Source organism: Drosophila willistoni, assembly GCF_018902025.1.
Source record: "Drosophila willistoni isolate 14030-0811.24 chromosome XR unlocalized genomic scaffold, UCI_dwil_1.1 Seg144, whole genome shotgun sequence".
Taxonomy (NCBI): Eukaryota; Metazoa; Arthropoda; class Insecta; order Diptera; family Drosophilidae; genus Drosophila; species Drosophila willistoni.
The window spans coordinates 1,260,395-1,276,880 of record NW_025814057.1 but is presented as its reverse complement, the minus strand read 5'-3'; the positions used below and the strand labels follow the sequence as shown (position 1 = coordinate 1,276,880).

Genomic DNA, 16,486 nt, shown 5'->3' with positions numbered 1-16,486 from the left:
TTTTCTTGATTTTAGGTCTACATCGAGCAGAAAAGTATGCAATTGTTTTGCTAAAAATGAAATAGCTGCTAACTGTATACATATATCAACATGCATACCTAGAAAATATGGGCAAAGTATGTGCAATGTATAAGTATTTATATCTGATAAGTTTTAAAATGCAGCACAAGTGGGGCCAAAGTGGTTAAAGAAAGAAAGAAGAGGCAGACAGCCTGCAGACGCAGAGAAATGTGTGGACCTCTCTGTCCCCCCCCCAATACACGCACCATCTTCATCGTTCTTTCACCGTCTCTCTTTCCCCCTCTCTCTCTCTGTCTGTCTCTGTCTCCCTCTCTGGTAAAAGAAAACATTTCACAATCCCGGATACGCATCGGAATGCGTTGGACTGACTGTCGGCAGCAGCGGCGGCCCATAAAGCTTCGCACATGCAGGCAGGCAGGCAGCTCACGCACTGAACGAGATACGAGATACTCATTCAGATACAGATACAGATACAGATAGAGATGGAGATACAGATATGCAGAGAGAAAAGATACAAGCAACAAACACACAAAACCAACAAACAGCAACAGACAGACAGAAAAAAAAAACCATAGCTGGCGTTGCACTTTCTTTAAAGTCTTTTGAACCATTTCCGTTTGGCTTACGAATAGGTATTTGTAGTATTGCAGTTTGGCCTTCACTTGGCCTCACAATTTTGGCCGGCAACTCCAACCAAGAGAGATTTCCCACGTTGATTAAAACTCGAAAGTCGAAGCAACTGAATTTTCGTCAAAAACAAAAATTATATATCGCAAAAAGTTCGTCTAATAAAAATCACTTGCCAATATTTGAAAAAGATGGAAAGAAAGAAATCTAGAAATATATGAGGAATACAGAATGGTTGTAATTCAGTTGTACTTCGAAACTAGTTTTAGCATTGCAAACTCTAAAGATTGGGCTAATGATGATAGACCTGGACGGTTCTTTCGCCATCGAACCCGCTAAAAGGTAAAGATTGATGGTCAAAATAGTTTCGTCCTATATTTCTAGAAATCTTCTTTGATATCCTGTAAATTGTTCATCAATATAGAATGCCTTCTTGACTCTAGACTCGATCACTATTACAGGAACTTTTTGATAAAGTTCAGAAACGATTGGCTTTGATGTATCTAGTATGTATATATCTTTATGTGTGTACTTATATATATGTGTATGTATGTATATGTAGATGTGTGCTGCCTACCCCTGCCTATGGATGGATAATGGTACTGAATCTTAGAGACAAAGTCTCAGCTTTCCAGTGATCTCATTTCATTTGCTGTTCGTTTTCGTTTTTGTTTCTTGTAGAAGCTTTGAAAATTTGTTTAGCCTGGCAACAGGCAAAAAAAGAGCCGCCAGCAAGAAGAACACGTGTGTGTTGTTTGTTTAGGCAGAAGGGAGGGAGGGGAGTAGGCAGGCAGGCAGCCACCCTGAACGAACGGCAATGGCAATGGGCAACGGGATCTGGGGATCTGGGATCTGGGATCGAGTTTGAGTTCGCCCCTCATCAGCCCAATTTTCACACACATTTCACCTTTTTACGAGCTATTGATGGCGGTGAAAATGTGCTTATGAATATGAATAGATTGTCGACTGACTACCTGGCCTTCGTCTTGGTCTACGTACTACTGAACTACTGCGACTACTACCACTACCTGGTCTCACCCTCAGCAGCAGCAGTAGCAGCCACAATTCTTCTTCAGTTCGCCTTAACTCGGTTCCGTTTACTTTTATGCGGTGCCCATTGCCATTCCCCCAATCGGAATCTCTTTTTTTCTTTTAATGGCAACTTAATAAGTCTGCCGGAGGGACGACAAAAGCGCATTCCCTTACCATAGAAAATTTAATTAGTTGTCTTGTTGCTATTGTTGTTGTTGCTGTTGTTGTTACTTTTGTTGTTGTCCCTGAAGGTTCCCTATCGAAGGGCTGCTTATTGTTTGTGAATAAAAAGGTGCCGGGAATACACCCCGTTTATGACGACAACAACAAGGAGGAAAAAAAGTAGAAAGCAATTGCCACATCTGCAGGAATAATGCCCAAAAGAAACGAGAACATGCTTGAACAAGCACACGAAAAGGAGCAAAACAAAAAAGGATATAACAAAAAACTTTGCCTCATTTACATACATATGTATGTTTGATCATTTGACGCAAAAGAAAGCTTAGGTAAATTTCACAAGGCTTTGAATCACTTTGCGTTTGATTTTAAAGCAAAATAATTTTGAATTATAGATGGTCAGATGAAAGTTTACGGAAAATATCCAAATTCAAGCCTTAATTGTAAAAATTGTTGAAACCTTGTGGGATTTCATATTTCAATCCATAACACTGTGCAACACCAAAAATCAAACCGCATAAAAATTCAATTTGATTAAATAGTTATATTATAAATCGTAAATTAGATAGGTCTGGTGTTTCTTCTGCTGCCATTGAGCATAGTAAATTCTCACATTAGGATCCAGATTCAAATGGAAAATTTTCAATATTAGCAAAATGCGAGAAAGAAAACATAAAAAAAATTGGGTCAAGATTCGTTTTTTTACATTTTGTCCCAAAGCTCGGGAACGGACGGACTTAGAGGCTAGATATCTTCCCAACATTTGTAGCTCTTTTAATTCTAAGAAACGTTGCTGAAGAAAGTTTGTAAAAAAATTAATATTTTAGAAGTTAGAAGCAAATGAAAAAAACATCCTTTTCGAAAAAATGGCAACTGGCAATTATGAAAAACTTCCGGAAAAAATTTTGTATGAAACCATCGTGATAACTTGAAAAACTTGCCATGTCTTTTTTTTCGACTATCACAGTGTTATTATTCTCACAAAAAACTAGTTATAAATTAAAAATACTTCCATAACTACTCTAAAAAAGGGCTTAATTGTATTTTTTTCTAGAACTGTAGCTGAAAAAGTCATTTTGGGTTATATAACATTTATAAAATAATTTATTTAACCATTAACAACATTTCTACAATAAATTAGGATGATTTAGGTCGAATGCATGAAGAAGAAATCGATATATAAGTCATATTTACCTCATACGACAAACTAAAAAATACCCCCAAAATGAAAAATTTCAGCTCGCTATAAAAAAAAAAACGAGCTAACTTTGAAAAACCCAAATAGGGTTTTGCTATTCAATACTTGTACTTTCAGAAAAAAAAGGTCCGGTGCGGTTTGATTTTAATACCCTTCATTTTGTTGCATAGTGTAATACAAGCCTTCAAAAAGATAAGTTTTGCCTTTGGAAGGATATAATGACAGTTTCCACTATACACTTTTTGCTTAGTTTTACCAACAAAGATTCTTTCCGATCCGATTATGTCTATATGTAAAAAGGCTTCCTTAATTTGAAGCCTATTGGAGTGAAACTTAATACTAGGTTTCACATTACCAGGTCAAGTTCGACAATTAGCCGAATCGAAGCACTATATATGTATGTATGGCTGAGAAACGAATAAAAGATTCAAGTGCTCTGTACTATAATGAGGATCAGATTTTGAGATTGCTTGTAGAGTCTTTCATTAAAGGCACGGGACATGGCAAACGGCAAAATCTGGTTTGCGAGTTACGAAATAGAATTCCTATAAAGGCCCATATTGAATCAATCAATGTGGAAGCTAGAGCTGAAGTCACTCAGCTCATGCTGGGGGTAAGTAAAAGCCTGTCGCTGTCTTTCCCCTAGCCAATTTTATCATTCCCATAATTTATGACTATATTTACTTATGTATCTACATGCATATATGTATATATATATATGTATATGTATATGGATATATCGTATGTCTCTGCCATTCGTCACAGTTTAGATAATTGGCTAATTATATGTATGTACAACGGTTTGGTGCGTTATGAATTTCATTTTCATTTTACCATATCTTTTATTTCAGAAATTGAAAACTTTTGTAAACGAAAATTGAAGACTGACAGAGAGCTCGCCCCCGGACCCAGGCCCATAACCATAGCCAGTCCCAGTCCCAGTCCCAGATGCGGGCTTACACATATTCACATAACTTTGATAAACATTTTTATATATATGTATATGTATATGTATGTGTGTGTGTGTGTGTGTGCACATATAGCGGCGATGTGGCGGCCCATGTGAAAAAAAATAAAGAAGAAAAGTGCAGTCACTCACTTTCACCGGGGTTAGTTTTGTTTTTGTTTTCTTCGTTCCCTCTTTTTGGTTTTTCTCTCGCGTTTTTCCATTTGAACTCACACACCAATTGAAGTACATATATTTATTAATTTTTGACTGGACTGGCCCGCGGGTCGAGGTGGAGGTGGTTGAAGATGGGAAGATTGTATTCAACAAGTTTAACCTAAGAATAAAGCTTTGAGAACTGCAATTCTCGTCTCTCCAACACAAGATACATTTGAATTATGCAATAAGCCTTAATTTCAACAGTTGAGATATCTCCACAATGTTTCCAAAAGTCATCAATGGGTCAGCACTTCAAGGGTCTCTAATATTTCTACTAAAGAAAGATGTGGATTAACTATGCATACATATATCTATATATCTAGTAAAGAAAGATGTGTTATGGTGTTAGGAAGTTTAAGGGTTAAAACTGATTATTTCAAGAATTTGGACAAATATTAACGAAACTTTTGAGGAGTATTTTAAAGTTTTTAATTCTTAAAAATTGGAAAAACCAGAGGGGTGGGGCTAACTTCGACCGAGTCAAAGTTTGTATACCCTTGCAACATTTTTGGTAACTCTTTCCTTACCTATAGCCATCAAAATGGAAAAACTTTTTTCTAAAAAGGCTAATGTGTCCGAAAGAACGGCCTACAATCTTAGCATAGGAAAGATATTGATCAAAGTCACGGTTTTCCACCGATCGTTCCTATGGGAGCTATATGATATAGTCACCCGATCCTTATCAAATTTGGCACAATCATTAACAGATATATTAAACTAACAAATGTTTAATTTGAAAGCAATCGCGTCAAAAGTAACGAAGTTATTCCCAAAAGTCACTGTTTTCGAAAGATCGTTCCTATGGGAGCTATATGATATAGTCACCCGATCTTGATCAAATTTGGCACAGTCGTTTATATGTGTAATTAACTCACTAATATTAAATTTCACGACAATAGCTCAGAAAATAATGAAGTTATTGAGAAAATTCACTGTTCGTGACTTTGCAGTTTGTATGGGAGCTATATGATATAGTGGTCCGATCCGGCTGAATCTAAAATATACAACCCCTGCAGTATATACAAGCCTACATGCAAAATTTCAGCTCTTACGGTCTAGGAGGAGTTTGCGTTGATCCAGACGGACGGACGGACATGGCTATTTGAACTTATCTCGTCGTGCTGATCAAGAATATATATACTTCATATGGTCGGAGATGCTTCCTTCTATGCGTTGCACACTTCTGACCAAAATTAATATACCCTTTTTGCAAGGGTATAATGAAGTGAAAAATGTCAATTTTCGAGTAGAACTATTTTAAATAATAATATATAAGAACTAATCCCAAACGATTACAATCAGCTGAAAAGTCTTCAAGTTGTTGCAGTTCCCTCTCGCTTGCACTTTATCGATCAAATGGAACGTGACACATTTTCGTATCATCGATTTATAAATTTTTTGAAAATTCTAACTAGATGTAACCCTCTGATGGTAAAGAAAAGCTCCCTAATCATTTGTGAAATGCCTACTTTATGGATTTCCTAATATTTTGGAAGATTGTCAAACGGAAATGAATGCTTGTGGTGGCGTCGTGTGAAAGAATTGTTTTATTAAGTAAAACTGCAATTTGAACATTCTTTTGCCAGCAGGATTGATGATTCCCACGAATATTCCGGCAAATATTTTCATTGCTTGCAAAGATCATTGAATAATAATAATCAAAAGAAGCAACAAAAAGTCGCCAACCCTTTGATAATGTCAATTCACTCCACCACACCCCTCCACAATTCCCAAATTATGGCTGTGATTTCGCTCCTCGCCCCCGCCCCCGCCCTCACAGCCTAGCCTGTTATTCTATCTTCGCTCAGAATTACGTACGATTGGCGTTTTGTGTGTATAAACATATTCAGTTCAATTCATAAATCCGCGTCCCAGCTCGATTCGCTGATAATTATTTGTATATATGTAACAATATACATACATACATATGTACATATGTACCTGTATATAGACCAAGTATATAAATAAATAACTGTAAGCATGACACCACGTCCACGTCCACTTCCAGTCGTCGGCGACGTCGTCGTGGTCGTCGTCTGTCTCTCTGACTGTGCAAATTATTGTCGCACATAAAAAATATTGCAGGCCAGTGCCATCCAGAGAGTCAGAAAGTCGCTTTGAAGACGGAAGTTCAACTCATTTCCGGTTATGTATACATATATACAAATACATATTGTATATGTATATTTGGCCTGCCTCTCGTTCCGTAAACCGCCCACCCCTTCCCCCGCCAACTATCTTTGCCATCGTTCACGACGTCGTCGTCATTTCGAAGGGCAGAATCAGCATTCATTTCATTCATATATTTTCATAATTCATAATTCGAATACTATATACAGACATAGTATATATCCCGGTAATGTTCTAAAACACTTTTCGCTGTGTTTCCCATTCATTTTGTGGATTGGTCGGTTGGTTGGTCGTCGTCGTCGTCGTCGTAGTCGTCGTCGTTTGTCGCTGCTGCGCAAATACATTCTTAATTAAGTTGTAAATGAAACATAAAAATATCAAAGAAGCTAATTTCGACGGTGCCGAAGTTGATATACCCTTGCCAACATTTTAAACCCTTTAAGGACCAATGTTGGCCATAGACAACACCTTTTTGGGGTAATCAGGGATAATTAGCAACCGAAATCTAAGTCAAGATGCTATCAAATGTTTATTAGTTTCTTTATATTAGTTTAGTCCAGACAGGGTTAAAAAACAAAAATTAAGTGATTGGCAACAATCGCTATCTCACTCACACAAATGGGCACATACAGTCTTGTTGGCCAAATTTGTTCTTGTTAACTTTAAGCATCTTCTCATGCTAATCAATAAAAACAAAAGTAGGAAACACAATCAATTTTATCATACCCTCAGTAAGGGTATGAAAAAGTTCTAATTACGTCGTAGGTTTTCCTTTTTCCCACTACTTGCTGTCTCTCGCATACATAGAAATATTTCAATTTTTGTTGTTGTAGAATTTAGTACATACATATGTATGTATGTTTGTACATACCATGCACTTCCGCTTATCACTAAAGATTACTTGAAAAGAATTTGGGTCACCTCAGCTAACCACTACAACAACAACCAAAAATTTTTTGATATACATAAACATATATATGTAGGTATATGTAATTAAAATTTGACTTATAGATGACACAGATATATACAAGCACCATCGAAAAAATTTACTATGTAAAATGTTTCATTTTTTGTAAACAATATTTCTTTGACAATTTTTAATTTGAATTTCAATCTTCGCGCCAGCTTCACTTGATCGATTAATTTTAGCCTTTTTGGCTAAAGTGGCAGCACTGGTCCCCTTGGTGCATCGATAACAGGTACCATGGTAGCCAGATTTAATGATTCCGACTGAGAGTTAGGCTTTGACGTCAGCAATGTAACAGTATTAAGTGGGAAAATTTCTCTTAGCGACATTGATGACGCAGCTAGTCGAGAGCACTAATTTTTAGTCTCTCTCTCTTGCTCTCTGGCGCTATCTGCTGTGCTTGGGTGCCTGCCTGAGCTGATCGACGGCAAAGTTGCAGTCGGCAGCGCCGCTTTCTTTTTCAATGAGTTTTCCCGATCCGTAATTTCCATTGAATTCAAGTGAAAATCAATCAAAATCAATGAATTTAGCAACCGAAAAGAGAATATTATAGCATAGACAAAGCGCCCGCATTGAAGTGAGTTACAAAATAATTACCATTTCAATCAAAAACACAATTCAATTGAACAGATGCTGCTGCAACTGAGAGGAGAACAAGAAAACGAAAAAAACTAAACAAACAAAAAAAGAAACGCCAAGAAGGCGAACAGAAGGTTCCACTTGCTTTTAAATATTTAAAAGAAAACATAATTGAAAAAACCAAAAACTAAAAAGAAATTGTTAAAAATTTAAATTTCGTTGACCGTTACTAATTTTATCATTCCTTCTCTCTCTCTCTCTGTCTCTCTAACGGCCGCCTTCGGTTTGTGTGTGTGCGATTTGTCTCTGTCTCAAGGACGTTGCCAGATTTGGGAATTGAGGCCATCCATTCGCTGACATCATTTTAGGGCCCCCAATCAAGATGATTCACGTAGGCGACAATTCATGGAATCTAAGGATTTTCATCACCGATTTGTCCTTGGAGCGGCAAATGCGTGTGCGTGGCGACCAGCATTTGGGTGCCATAATGCTGCAGCTGGTCGATCCGGAGAATCCGAAAGATTGGTCAGATCATGCTCTGTGGTGGCCAGCAAGGAACATTTGGTTAACCCGCACGCGTCTCACCCTAGATCAGTATGGCGTCCAGGCGGATAGTTTGCTTCATTTCACTCCGATGCATAAGATTTTGCGCGTCCAGTTGCCAGATTTGCGCTATTTGGACTGCCGTGTGGACTATTCGTTGAAGACTTTCGGCGCAGTGGTCAATCTTTGCAAGCAATTGGATATACGTTATCCCGAGGAGTTGTCTTTGAGCAAACCCTTGGAAGCGGACCATCTTAAGAGGAACTTTGCCCAGGAGCATCAGCAGCAAAAACGTGGCGTCAATGTGGAACCGGCAGCGGATACCAACTCGTTTGTGCCCATCATTGCAGCTTCTGATCATCAGCATCAGCATCATGGTGGAGTAGCGGATGGTGGCAGTTCTGGAAGTTTGGATAAGCCCTCGTCACCAGGCATGTTCTTTTGTGCTCCTTTGTCGCCGCACGAGCAGCGCAGTCAACGTCAACGTCAACGTTCGCCGCTGACTTCCTCCTCGCCGTCGCCCGGCACCTGGCAGCCTAGCAATTTGGGTTATGCCACCTACGATTCGTCGTCTTCGAGTCTGGGAGATTTTCAAGAGAATCTGGCGTGCTCACCTGCAACTCCTAGCAGAGAGGTTAGAGAGCGACTTCTGAGACCCAAATCGCTGGAGGAGAAAGCCCGCCTGAATGTGGGCTGGTTGGATTCATCTTTGTCCCTCATGGAGCAGGGCATTAGGGAGTATGATACGCTTCTGTTACGTTTCAAATACTTTACCTTTTTCGATCTGAATCCCAAATACGACCAGGTGCGAATCAATCAATTGTACGAGCAGGCCAAGTGGTCCATATTGAATGAACAACTCGACTGCACCGAGGAGGAGTCTCTGATGTTTGCTGCCTTGCAATATCAGGTGAATCACTATCATCACATTGACACCATCGATTCGGGCATTGAGGAGACATCGAGTCAAGAGAACGACGATGACGAGATCGATTCAGCCCTCAAGGAGCTAGAGATCACTTTGGAAGGCTCTGATCACTTGAGGAAAACAGCCAATATAACCCATATTCCGGAATTGGCTGATTATCTGCTCTATCTAAAGCCGCAGAGATTCACGTGGAGGGGCTTCAAACGCTATTATTTCACCTATAAGGATCTGCACTTGCTCCTCTACAAGAACGCGGAGGAATCGCGCCTGAATCGTGGCAATCCCTCGTTAAAGATCAATCTGCTGGGCTGTGAGATCAAGACGGAAGTGAATCAGGCCCAGCACAAGTATGCCATACGGTTGGAGGTCGATCCCGAACAGGGCAACAACAAGTCCAATAGTGAGTTGTGGATAAAATGCGACAACGATTTGCAATATGCCAAATGGTTGGCCGCCTGTCGTCTGGCGTCGAAGGGTCGCTCCCTAGCCGATAGCTCCTATGAGAGTGAAATCGATCAGATTCTTTCGCTATTGCAAATTCAAAAACCTTTGCCCGGTATACCAGTCGATATCGATCCGATTTCTGTCGATCCACTGGACTATCTGTCGCCCAAAATGCTTCGCAAATTGTCCAACAAGTCGGTTCAGCGCATTCTCGAGGCCCAAGCCAATGTTCGCGAGTTGACAGCGATTGAATCAAAAATGAAATACATTCAAGCCTGGCAATCGTTGCCCGATTTCGGGGTCACCCTGTTTATCATTAAATTTGATGGTCATCGGCGGGAGGAACTCCTCGGTGTGGCTCACAATCGCATCATGCGCATGGATCTCCATAGCGGGGATCATTTGAAGACTTGGCGTTACGATTCCATGAAAGCATGGAATGTCAATTGGAATATCAAATGCATGATGATTCAATTTCAGAACGAGAATTTAGTGTTTTCTTGCCATTCGGCCGATTGCAAGGTGGTACATGAGTTTATTGGCGGCTACATATTCATGTCAATGCGTTCAAAGGATAACAATCAGACATTGAATGATGAACTTTTCCACAAATTGACCGGTGGATGGTCTTAGGACGGACGACAACTTCTGCCAATCCTGTAACTTGTTGATCCTTTCTCTATATTTACTTAACTTATTTGTTGACCAGTGGCAACCCTACTGCCCTAACCTAAAAATCGACTCACCACATTAATGCAATTAGCCCCCCCTCTACTTATTATTACTATTATTATTATTATTTTTTTTTTGTGTAAACTAATCTTGTTAATCTTGACTAGCCAAAGGTGAAAATGCCTTACTAACTTTTAAGTATCAATAAAAATAATTAAACCCAATTGCTTACAATGGTTACATAATGATGATTTTATATTTAATAGGTGGGAGAAAACAAGTTTCACATATTTATTCAATAGTTAATGATTCGTTTCGGATAGATGATAAGTCACTTCCGGAAAACTTAAAAGGAACAATTTCATGGGAAGACTCCCATCTTTCTTAAGTTTATAATACTCGCTGGTAATTAAAGCGAGACAAATTCGGTTTCCACGAACAAAGACCAAGATTGGTCAAGTCTTAAATATAGGAACTAAAAATAGGCACTAGGCTTTCATTTAACAAATAGTGCCAGCCAATAGTCAAAACGAAAAGTATCGCAAGATATATGATATATCTGTTCATAAAAGCTATTAAAGCTAATGTTTCATAGTTTGAGGTCAAAGTGTTATATATGGAGGAGTACGACCTAACTTTCATCTATATAGTTGGAGATAGATTAATAGTTAATTAGTTAATCCATTTGGCCAAGTGTGAGATACTTACGGTCTAGGTATAGGCATCTAGGGGTACTTCATTTTTCTCCTCCATGCTGAGATATCTCTTAAGGGCGTTCTTCATGTCATATGATTCCATTTCCAGAATTTTGGTGCACCACGGTTGACGCAGTCCAGTAGTCTCGCCGAATAGTAGCGATTTATGCAATTCGATTTTGATTTTCTCTTGGGTGGCAACCGCCCCAGGAGGATCAGCCATGGCTGAAGGCATTTTGAAAGCGTTCTTCAGTTGAGTCGGCGAGGGTACCAGGATATCTAGATGCTCGTTTGTAATTTTCCAGCGAGAAGCATTCTTACCAATACCCTGAGGAAACAAATCGGATCACAATTAATAAGCACAAAAACATCGCCAAAGAGAATGAGCGATTGATAGGTATCTTACCAAGCCAGTGGCATCAACTTTAAGTACAAATTGCCTGGAAAAGGCCAAATAGAAGGGTGCTCGTGCCTTCTGTGTGGTTAGTGACTTATCTTCGAACAAGCCATTGACATAGATAATGGCCGATTTGGCATCCCAATGCATAACATCCGTTTGCAGGGAGACAAAATCGTGTCGCACACCCGGCAATTTCATAAATAGACTGATTATCTCATCGGTGCCTACATGATAGGCACAGATGGCACGTGAAAAGTCCGCCAATCTCTTGATGTTGCTCGAATGTGTGGCATACGCGCGAGTACGTTTGAGATAATCTTTACGTTGGATCTCACAGGTTAAAGTGAACATGGATTTATCCGTATAAAATTTGCGAAGACACTCACGCGTTGCGCGCGACTCATATCCGGTTAGAAACGTTTTGAGAAAAAACTCACACAACTCGTAGCCGCGAACATCGCAAAGGAAATTCTTTTGAGGGGTAGGCATCACATCGTCACGCAATTCCACATGATCCAAAATGGTGAGACCAACGAAAATTTCACGCACAGCTGCCACATACTCGCTGGGCATGCGATAGTTCTGGCACACAGGATTGCCATGGATCGTCAATGACTTCAAGTGTAGAACCTCCAACGGACGTATAGCCTCCAGATCGTGTATCCAGTTGTGGCTCAAATCCAATGACTTTAGATGAACCATCAGGCGCAAACTTTTGAGGCCATCTAGACGCGTTATCTTGTTTTTCGACAGTTTCAGTTCGGTGCACTGGTTCATGAATTTACGCGACGCCATGTCTAGGACTTTGGCTAAAATTGGCGGTGAACTCAAACAGACCATAACATTCTCCAAGCCAGGAGTGCAACGGAACATATCTAGTTTCAGAACACGATCCTGGACATTGAAGCAGGCATCCAAGCATTTGCCAATGCGCTCATAAGGGTCCAAATGACTCGATGGCTTAAACTGACTGACATTCATTCTCAAATAATAGGGTAATGAGCGGTCTAGATTCACTCCATCCTCCCCAACAACCAGCTGGGGTATTTTCAATTCCAAGTTGCATACCTGCACCAAGTGACAGATCTGATCATAACAATTTCGAACTATGAAACTATGTTCGCCGTTTTCAAACTGCAAAGAAAATGGATCATTCATTCAGTCAAATGGGATGTAGGAGAAGTAAAGTTACTACGCTTACCTTATAGTAGCAAGGAAAGAATTCACTAAGAGAATGATTAATTGTAATGAAAAAGCAATCATAGAGCATATCCTTAGTCAACGTGTGGCCAGAATCGGGTATCTAGCAAGAAGATTCAAATTAAAAAGGTAAAAAGGTGAGGAATTCTTATTATTACCTTGCACGCATGCCAATGCTTGCTGTCTTCAAAGGTGGCCAAATCCTTTTTATTGGACCAATCAATGCGAACACCATCGCATTCCAAGTCAATCTCATAGTTAAGGGGCGTGTAAGTTGCACCGAGCTTATCAATTGCCACACCGTCGACCAGTTTGAAATTCTTGGCCAACGGCTTCATGCAATCTGGATAGCTTGAGCTCTTGATAATGGGATTATTGGCGAGTCTTAGCTCTTTGGCACGAAAGCGCTCCAAGTCCGAGCAAAGACGTCGATGTGATTTAATCTGGGAAGAGAAAATATGAAAAACCTCTCTATCTAGCTCCCTTGCACTCTTACCTGATTGCCCGACAAATCTAACAAAGCATAATCTGTATCAGCGAATAGATTCAATGGCAGCAGATTCGAGATGCCATTATTGGCAAAAATAAATCCATTGACCATATGGAACCGATCACTATCGTGCTGGACATTCTGACACACCTGACGCAAGGTGCTCACATTGGCCAAACTGACCACTATCTTTTCGAAGCGACTATGTGAACTGAAATTCGAGAGATTCAGTAATCCAGTAACACCATCCTGTTGCTCCAGATTCTCCATGAGCGAGGCCACGGCTTTGCCAATCTCAACGGGCGGATTAATGTGCGCGGTGATGGGTTTGGACACATTCAGCATGACAAATATCTCCAGTTGGGCATTCGTTGATAGGGTGATAATAAGGCCCTTGGCGAAGAGCTTATCCAATGCCGTTTTACAGTTCCTGGCCAGAAATGTGTCCACTTGGGGACCACTCTGTTTTGAATAAAATGAAATTAATGATTTCATTTTCCAATTATGATTTTATGCCTACTCACTTCATAGGCCACTGGATAGAATTCCTCTGAATCGATGGCATTAAAGAATCCATCGAGTATTAATTTCTTAGGATCTGCTAGAAACTTTAACTGGCTACGATGAAGAACCCGAAACTCATGCCAATTCATGCCGGGCACTTCTTTACCTAATAACAATGACACAGCAATTTTTAGCTTCATTCCTCCGCATCCCCCCCCCCCCCCTGACTTACCATAACTACTGCATTTGGAAAATGTTTTGCATCCCACATAATTCACTTCAATGGGCGCAAAGCCATCACCAATATCTACGATGCGTCCCTTTGCTGCAATTTATAATTACATATATATTAGTTGCAATTTATACTTTTGCCAAAAAATTGCATTAAATTCTTACGCTGAATCTTATTCCAAGCCATGATTAAAGATGACACTAAAGCTAGAGATGACACTTGATCAATATGAATATAGGGGGAGCCGGCAAAAAATAGTGATAGAAAAGGGGGAGCCGGCAAAATAGTGGATCAAATAGAGGGAGCGAATAAAAATAGTGGGGAGTCGGATATCCTTTGCACATTTGTATAGCATACTTTTGGGAAAGGTAGATATATGCATTATTTATTTTTTGTAGTATTTTTTTAAGCCACTGTTTCCGACCTATCGCTACTATGGTAGCTATACCATTTACAAAACTTACAAATATTTATGAAACCATCGAGGCTATGGAGATCTGATCCGGCTGAGTCCGAGATAAAGAGACAGACAAACATGGCTATATGATCTCATATAGTCGTGCTGATGAAGAATATAATAAATATAGTGAGTCTTGCCCAATACGCAATGGGCAGGTTCGTGTCCTAAGTCATTTGTTTTGGCCCCTTTGTTTTTTTTTGTAACTTTTTGAATGGGAAATTTTTCTCTTCAGGGGGGCCCAATTAGAGGAAAATACTTGGCATTTTCAACATTGACATTGGCATGCGTCAGTCAGCCAGTCTGTCGATCTTTCACTCCCGCTAAAGAAAGCGAAATTGAGAAAAATCAATTAGAAGAAGACGAAAATAAAAACTTAACTGACAAGTGTAACAAATTAATGACGAGCAACCACAAAAGCAAACAACTAGAGCAGTACGTTAAATATTTATTTATCTAGTCTGCGAATGCCAGTCCTGATCCGTCACTTGATTTATCGATGATCTTCAACAATCATAAGAGCGGCCAGGTGACGTTTTTCTGTATCTGTTTATGTGTCTGTGTCTTTGTCTGTGGCTTTTGTCGGCATTTAATTAAAACTTGATTTTTGCCCATCGACTTATGGCTCGATCAATTAATTAGTTGCCGTGCCAAAAACAAAATGGCCAACGTTTTGTGCGTGGTTGCGACTATATATTACAACTTGATAAGGCCAAAAAAATGAATCCCATACACACACATATTTAATGGAAAGACAAAAGACAACAGCAACGAAAAAAGGAAAAGGAGAAGAAGCGCTGACCAACCGCATCACATTGAATTTCACTGCTTTCTAACAAAACGACGACGATTATTGAAATACTCCAAAGGTTTTTCTTTTTCGTTCGTTTTTCTCTGTTTCAGTCCGAGAGACGAGACAACAAATCATTTGGCATCGACAGCAGCCGCCGCAGAAGCCGCAGAAGCTTTTGACTTTTGTCTCGCAGATAATTGCCCGTAAAACCATTGGAGACATGCTGTCAACGGATTGAAGCTGCTCTCACTCACTCTAACTCCATCTAACATGATAATTGGACATGCGCATGGACATAAGAGGATGTCCCATGTCTACAGGAGGTAGCCCTAGATGCCATCTACCATCTACCATCTACAAGCAGTTGCCATTTCTTGTTACCCGCCAATCGCCTGGAGTTGAAAGTGAAATTGTGTACAGTGCGCACACTGAATAACTAATAAATGATTCGCCTCACCACCCGCGCCCTTCCTTTTCTTTCGATAAATTTCATAACACACAAAATCCAAAAATTCAAGCTCTTTAATACGAATCTGAAATAATAATTATATATCCATTTTTACAAGTAAATATAAGTGCTTATATGCACTTGTTTCCTTTTTGTGTTTTTTTTTTGCAACTTTCATTTTGTCACCTCATCAAATGTAGAAACTGTTTAAACAACAAAAAGATTGAACAAAATTAAAAGAGTTCATCAAAATGTTTGTTACTTCTTCCCCATCCCCCCCTAAACCCGCCACCCGTTTTGGTAATGGGTTGGGCTTACAACCTACAACATATAAATAGCATTAGCTTGCAAATTGTTAAAATCAATAGTTAAGATAACGACAATTACAAGCATTTTTGGTCATTTGGTCAGTTTTTTTTTTGCCGCACTACAATTCAAAAACCTTAAATAAATATTTAGAAAACTTTCATTTTTATTATTTCTCAATGAGTGAAAATTTTAGGTAGTTTTTTTTTTTGATGGATGGGAAACTTTTAAGGTGCTACAAGAATTTCAGTGTTTATGATGTAAACATTTTTTGGCAGTTGCATAAGAAAAAGGTGTAAATTAATGATAATTTGATTATGAGAAAAACCTATAAAAAAATGTACTTATGAAAACTTATTAACAATTTGATGGCCTCTGCTTGATGGAAACACCTCAAACTGTTTTAATAAATCCTCTATAATTTTCCATATATCACTTGATTCATCCTTTTATATTCTGAAACTAAGAGTCATTCGAG

General features: G+C 39.3%; 2 protein-coding genes across 3 annotated transcripts; one reads left to right on the top strand and one right to left on the bottom strand.

Moving 5' to 3' along the window:
• Positions 1-7,756: 7,756 nt before the first annotated feature.
• LOC6638553 (unc-112-related protein) lies at positions 7,757-10,707 on the top strand. 2 transcript variants are annotated; one of them, XM_047012237.1, is made up of 2 exons: positions 7,757-7,894; positions 8,224-10,707. In XM_047012237.1, the coding sequence occupies exon 2, from the start codon at positions 8,279-8,281 to the stop codon at positions 10,442-10,444; it is 2,166 nt and encodes a 721-aa protein (XP_046868193.1). In that variant the 5' UTR covers positions 7,757-7,894; positions 8,224-8,278; the 3' UTR covers positions 10,445-10,707. The 2 variants fall into 2 exon arrangements, with proteins under 2 accessions (XP_046868193.1, XP_002062523.1); XM_002062487.4 differs by having other exon boundaries at positions 8,213-10,707.
• A 4-nt stretch (positions 10,708-10,711) lies between these two features.
• LOC6638554 (nuclear RNA export factor 2) lies at positions 10,712-14,217 on the bottom strand. Its single transcript, XM_002062488.4, has 9 exons — positions 14,169-14,217; positions 14,005-14,097; positions 13,793-13,938; positions 13,275-13,730; positions 12,937-13,221; positions 12,780-12,881; positions 11,585-12,712; positions 11,192-11,506; positions 10,712-11,125 (listed from the first exon to the last, which is right to left on the bottom strand). Exons 1-8 carry the CDS (start codon positions 14,188-14,190, stop codon positions 11,195-11,197), a joined length of 2,544 nt encoding a protein of 847 aa, XP_002062524.1. The 5' UTR covers positions 14,191-14,217; the 3' UTR covers positions 10,712-11,125; positions 11,192-11,194.
• Between the last annotated feature and the right edge of the window lie 2,269 nt (positions 14,218-16,486).